Here is a 6,839-nt window from a genome sequence, read left to right as displayed (position 1 = left end):
AAAAAAAAAACCTAAATGAGATTTCTAAAGAGAAGCAACCAAGGAACAGAAAGAGTCCGTTTAATACCTCAAATGCCTCTGAAATGGATGCAAGAACTTGATTCCCTTCTTCTCCTTGGATCTAGCCTTCCTCTTCTCTTCCAATCTTTACTCTTTACATAAAAATGCCCAAAAACACTCAAGACAGGTTAAGGTGTTGTTATGAGACGTTCTGAGGGTGAGGGAGGCCAGATTGGGCGCATAAGGGGGATTATATAGGGTGCAAAACCTGTGGATCTAGGGTTTCTTCCAGACTGGCGGACTCGCCGAGTCCAGGATATGGACTCGTCGAGTCGCCCACTTTCACGTGCTCGAAATCCCATCTCTACTTGACGAGTCGGGCAACAGACTCGTCGAGTCCCTCTTGAAAACTTGGAAAAATAAACATTAAATAACATACCAGAAATTGGGACGTTACATTCTTCCTTCTTCTAAGGGTCGATTTCTAACCCTCTTAGGGTTTGTGAAATTGACCATTCTCATAGTTAATTTTATTCCAATATTGGTGTCATTGGATGTGATACCATTAGAGTGATTATGGTTTGGCTCCTCTCATCCAACCAACTTTGAGGATGACAAAATTACAAGCATGGAGGTCGTTGGCTTCAAGAGAGTTATATAGTTCTTCTTTTGTTTTATGTTTTAGTAGGATATCAGTAATTAGTATGAAACTTAGATCATTAGGTTGCATGTACACTTAGGTGTATTATAGATTTTTTTTTTTTGATATCTAGTTTAAATGTGTTTGATGCATAGAAAATCCAACAACATTGATATTATAATTTTTTTTTAACATTTAAAGAACACTTCGAAAAACAACCACCGGTGTGATAGACTTTGGAACGGACCCCGGGAATAAAACATACCCTTTTGTTAGAAGGGTAGAGCAATATGTTAAGTCAACATATCCTTATGTTGGGGGTGTCTCCATCACTTCCTTCAAACACTATAACTTCTATAATGATTTGATTTCTTCTTAAATTTTCAAAGTCCACTCATGAAATTCTCATATTTAGGCATTGGATTCGCATTGAATGGTTACTTGTATGGTGTTTGACATAAGATGGATCGAAAAAAAAAAACTAATAATATGGGTTTTGACACTTTACTTGAAATGATTTTGATTATTCCATCAATTAGGTTTTTGAATAAAATCGACATGGAGTAAAATTGTGTTTGTGATGTTATAAGTCATTATGATACCACATGCCACGTTACTCCACAATCATATGGATCAAACATTACACAAGCACAATTGAATCACAACAAGATAGATGAACAATAAACTTACCTGCTGAGTATCCGGTCTTCATCGGTGCTTAAATAGTGGATGATGAAGAGTCCATCATTCTTAATTTCTTTTGATTGAAATCCCTTAAGACACCATACTCGATGGAATATATGACAAACCAATGATCTTTTGATCTTATATAATTACTACATTTAAATATACCTAATCATAGTTAATAAATAAAAATAAAACTTGATGGATTAAAACTACACATGAAACTTTGACACAATTTTGATGTAAGTGAGTATAATACCAAAATAGATGTTATACTATTTATTACAAAAATAGTGTAAGAAATGAAGTAGGATCGGAGAATACTTTAAAATGGGATTTGGTGTTCTGTTGTACCACATAAAAGTTTATATATTATTTACATCAAATAACATAAGATAGAACTTAGAGGGTCAACTATGGCGTTAATCCAAACACTAAGCATGCAATACATATATATATATATATATATATATATATATATATATATATATATATATATATATATATATATATATATATATATATATATATATATATATACACACACCAAATTGATAGAAACTTTGCATAAACAGTCCTAAGCCGACAAATAAATATATTTAATTCAAGGTTCATGACCGATTTTATAACATTCATGTATAGAATTAAATTATTAATATTTCGTTTTCTTCTCTATATATATGAAAAGAACAAATCTTACAATTGAATTATAGATTACAAAAATGTGGAATTCTCTCTTTACTACCTCATTCCTATCCATTTCTCTTCTTAACTACTCTCACCTCTCTTCAAGGAAGACTACATATCGCAAAAAGAAAGCAAAGTAAGATCTGGAATTGTAAAAAGGACAAGAAAAAAGGACCCAGTAAGTGATCAACAAAAGATGAGGGTCGTAAATTGGTGTCATGTGTCCTCACAAGTGGGAGAGTTTGGCCTTCTGACAAAACGCCCCTGTAAAATCACAAAGTAGACACATAAGTACTAGAAATATTAGTTAATAATGTAATGGTGCTTTTGTGAAATGGTTGGTAGTAACACATGCTTTAAGGGTTGTACTTTATATGTTGTGAGTTGTTAGATAGTTACAAATGGTTTAACATTTGGAATTTCACATCTTTTAAGGGCGTTGAGATTTATGTTAGTTTCATGCTCAAAAAATAATATTTCTAGACATATATACCATTACAAGAAAGTCAGAGCATATGAATTCAATTATTTTAAAAATTGAATGACTATATTGTCATGGATATTTTTCAAAATGAATCTTTTATTTTATCATCTCATGTAATATGCAACAATTTTATTTGTAAACAGTAAGTTTATTCCAACATTCCATTACATAATAATTTCGCAATCATTATTTTAGACCTTCAAAGAGTATTTATACTTTATCCATACTTGAGAATTTATACTTTATCCATCATGCATCAATCATTATTACTGTATTAATAGCACCTTACTTTTGCTCGTTGTGGGGTTGTCAGTCCCACAAAACCAATTAATCTATGACAACGAGATATTGAGATACCATAAATGAAATTTAAAGCAGATTTTAATCATATAATGGTTTATTTATAGTATATAGTCTGAATAATATTATGGTTTTTATATAATATTAAACATTAAACAAATTTGCAACACTCGCTATGCTAGAGATTTTTAGGGTGTTATATTTGTAAAACTAAAAAAATAATTTACAAGCTAAATTTCTAAAAAACTATAACGTTTTCACGAATTTGTTGAGTTTTTCTATAGGTTTTTCTAAAAAGATTTTTACTAAATATAAAAAATTAAATTTTTTACCTATATTATTATATCATTTCATATATTTCTTATAAGTTAATTTATTAAAAATTCTCTTTATTATTTTACAACTAGTTTTTCCAATTGGTATGTCAAATGTATTTTTACTAATGAGTAAATGATTAACCAATTATATATACCTTGGATCTAGGCCGTCTATCTGCGTTGACCTTTCTTACTTGGTATCTAATTTTTTTGGAGAAAAGACGTGTTCGTTTTTTCTCTTTGTAACGCATTACACTGGCTTCTCTTAATCCACCATTTTCTGAGAATAGGTCTATTTGGGCTAATCTGGCCTGACGATAAAAACAACACACAAGTGAGAATGATAATATCAATTTAATATTAAAGTTCATATTATAGTACATTGTGATAGTTTGGAATTAAACATTTATACGCAGGGAATGAAGACAAAACAAGACCTAATTATATATTAGAACATAATTTTGATCATGATATATTTTAATAGGTGTATATTTTAATGAGTGTAGATGGTTAACAAAATGTCAACTTTTGATATAAACAACTACAAAATTAAATATTTTTAGAAAAGAGCAAAAAATTTAATTTTGAACATCATAGAATAATATTATAAAAATTCAGAAAGATTACGTACGTCTATCAATATTTGAATAAAATATTATAAAGCATATAGATTATTTTGAAGTAATTTGATTTATAAGTTTGGATATGTTTTTGAACTATTTATATAAAGTGTTTATTAATATATTGTATTTTTGTATTATTAATAAATCTTTTTAAATTTTTTTATTGTACTAAGTTTAAAAGTGTATTGCTTAAATAGTTAGTTTTTAATATGTTATTATTGCTTTACTTAGAGCATCCACATTAATGCACAATAATAGAGTTATTTACTTATTTATTTATTTTTATTATTATTATTATTATTATTATTATTATTATTATTTTATTTTTATTTTTATTTTTTACAATAGGAGACTTTTTCATTTTAATTTTTATAAATTGTGTGTAGATGTTGTGGTTCAAAATCTGTAGGTCTTACATAATAAATGAAAAAACTTTTAACTACAATTAGCTAATTAACAAACTTATTCAAAAAACTTTGAATTGAATAAACTGTCATAGTATATTTTTACTTTTGAAAAGTTTTTTTTTAGAAAAAACCTCTAAAAAACTCATATTGTAAAAATATATTTACCAATTTTATCTTTATCTTAATCAATAAAGAAAAAATATATATTGCTTATTTTTCTTGAAACACAAAGCAATTTAAAATGAATTCAAGCCATATAAAGTACTTGGACATTGAATATGGATATATGTTATATTATTGATGGTTTAGTTTTTTATTTTTAAATATTATTGTTAAAAACTCCTATAAAAGAATACCACTAAATATTATCAATATAAAATTTTGTAAGATATTTTTAATGTTATATTTTAATAAAAGAATATTGATATAATTATTAAAAATGAATCGTTATACATAAAAACAAATAACTTAATATAATGTAATGATGTTGTTTTGTAGATATATAAACATATTTTACCAAACATTATAAAACAATTATCAGTTTATTATATTTTAATACTGAATAAATTAATCCAAACAATTTTAATGACTTTATTTTACGATTCAGTAAACTAAATAAAACAAGAATAAAATGAAAGTAAAATAACAAGTAAATGAAAGCCTCGTGAATTATTTATGCAAGATAATAATTAAAATTATATTTAAACTGATAAATTTGAGAGTTTACAAACATAGTTAACAAAACCTTTGTGTGAATAATATCGTAAAAAATCTAAATTAGATTTGAAGTTGTTTCAAGAGAGCACTTACATGGATGTCACCTCCAGGAGACTCCGACCCGGAAATTTCCTCTGGCAACGGCGACCCTTTATCCGACCAAGCATTCAAGACGTCGTCGTAATTCAATTTCAATAGCAATCTGGACCCAATTTCAGGACTGGAATTCTCCTCTCCTGGATTCGAATTCCCCTGCTCCAAATCCGATTCCGACCTCTTCATCAATTCCTCAATTTTCTTCTTCTTCTTTTCAACCGGAGCTTTCTTTACCTTTCCCGGAGCCACTATTGCTGCCGCCACAGGCGGCGAGATGTTCACCACATTCACCGTCGGAAAATTCCACCAATTCCCATCATCACCGTTCTTCAATGCCCTCACTCCATTCCTCATTCCGAAACCAAAATTAAACTCCAAATTCCCACCAAATCCGAGCCCCATTGGGTACCCATAACAAGTTTTCGAATTTGGAGAAAAATTATCAGATGGTTTGTAGTTTTGGATTGTTGAGTCCGAGCTCCCCATGATGCTATCAATTCCCTCTTCAATTTCTTCATCAAGCATTGACTCTGTATCGAAGTCATCTTCAAACCCATCACACAATTCCATGGAATTCGAACCGGAATTACAATTCCGGTATTCGGTTTCCCTTGGACTCAGACAAGAACTTGCTAGTTTTGAATCAAACAATGAACTGGGTTTCTCCAAAATTGGCTGATGAAGGAGGAAACCGGAGTTTTTTATCATCGGAAATGGTAAAAGCAACTCCGGTGGCTCATGCATAGAAATGCTATTTTGTCTAGAGAATTTCGAAAGATTATTGTTCTTCTTTGTAAGGTTTTTAGTTGAGAAAACTTTGGGACAAGCTATCGAAAGAAGAACAGCTGCTTCATTGTAAGTTTGATTGGGTCTTTTTCGAGGAGTTCGTGGTTTCCGATTGGAGATTGCTATTGGAGAATTGCTTGATTCAGAGAGAGTTGAAGATGGAGAAGATGAATGAGAAGTTCTACTAGAAGTTGATGATGGACATTTCACAATATTTTCGATATCAAATCCATAAGCTCTTCCTGTCCCTCCACTTAAACAAGACGACATTTTTGAGACTCCAAGAAACTCAATTCACCCCAAAATTCATGAAAGAACCCAAAAAAAGGTAATACTCTTCAGAAATTGAGATGAAATGGAAGAAACTCTGAAGACCCAATTACCAAAATCAATGAACTTGTTGAATTCAATAGAAAAAAGTTTGCTATTGGTTTAAGAGGCATAAAGAAAAACAAGAAAACCCCTAAACCCTAAAAAGTGCCGACTTTTTGGAATCTTATAAAAAATTGAAACAAGATTAAAATAAGCAATGGAATGGAATAAGAGGATCCCCGAAACAGTTTTTTAAAACTTTCAAAACTTGATAAAAAATCAACCTTGAATTCATAAAAGAAGGCAGAGACTTTGCTCAATCAAGAAAGTGGAAGTGTAGAACACAAACAGAGAGGTACATATATAGTACGTGTACTCTATTTGAAAAGATTTGAATACACAAATCCCAAGATTTTTACTTATCATGAGTTGGCTTATCCCAGAAACACAAGAAAATATCCAATCAAGATTTATAAAAAGAAATTAAAAAAAAAAACATAAAAATACACACAGAGAGACAGAGAGATAGTATGGAGTCACGGGCATGGAGAAGAGATAAAAAGGGAAGAAAAAAATCTGTTTGTTAGTCCTGTAGTAGACCCCCCTCTCATTTTCTCTCTGTAATTCTTCTTCTCTTATCTCTACGAGTGATCCTGTAATTTCAGCAACCATAGTGGGCCACACGAGTCGTGGTCACTGACTCACTGAGTATTATGTGACACATAAAATAGGTATAGAGGAATCGAGTAACTAACCAATTAGTAAGAAGTTCGACTAATCAACTAA

General features: G+C 30.1%; 1 protein-coding gene across 1 annotated transcript; it reads right to left on the bottom strand.

Moving 5' to 3' along the window:
• Positions 1-1,968: 1,968 nt before the first annotated feature.
• LOC145004703 (protein CHLOROPLAST IMPORT APPARATUS 2-like) lies at positions 1,969-6,575 on the bottom strand. Its single transcript, XM_078963682.1, has 3 exons — positions 4,953-6,575; positions 3,268-3,423; positions 1,969-2,275 (listed from the first exon to the last, which is right to left on the bottom strand). Exons 1-3 carry the CDS (start codon positions 6,009-6,011, stop codon positions 2,228-2,230), a joined length of 1,263 nt encoding a protein of 420 aa, XP_078819808.1. The 5' UTR covers positions 6,012-6,575; the 3' UTR covers positions 1,969-2,227.
• Positions 6,576-6,839: the final 264 nt, after the last annotated feature.

This window comes from Lactuca saligna, chromosome 7 (genome assembly GCF_052625555.1).
Source record: "Lactuca saligna cultivar CGN05327 chromosome 7, ASM5262555v1, whole genome shotgun sequence".
NCBI lineage: Eukaryota > Viridiplantae > Streptophyta > Magnoliopsida > Asterales > Asteraceae > Lactuca > Lactuca saligna.
Note: the sequence above shows the minus strand (reverse complement) of the source record. Positions and strands in the feature narration are given on the sequence as shown.

What these genes read in the sequence shown, in the direction of transcription:
- LOC145004703 (XM_078963682.1), bottom strand. Translation starts at nt 6,011, where the DNA reads ATGTCGTCTTGTTTAAGTGGAGGGACAGGAAGAGCTTATGGATTTGAT. An exon ending in CTCCTGGAGGTGACATCCAT is followed by an intron (nt 3,424 to 4,952) that starts GTAAGTGCTCTC and finishes TTTTATCGTCAG; the next exon opens with GCCAGATTAGCCCAAATAGA. An exon ending in ATAGACGGCCTAGATCCAAG is followed by an intron (nt 2,276 to 3,267) that starts GTATATATAATT and finishes GTGATTTTACAG; the next exon opens with GGGCGTTTTGTCAGAAGGCC.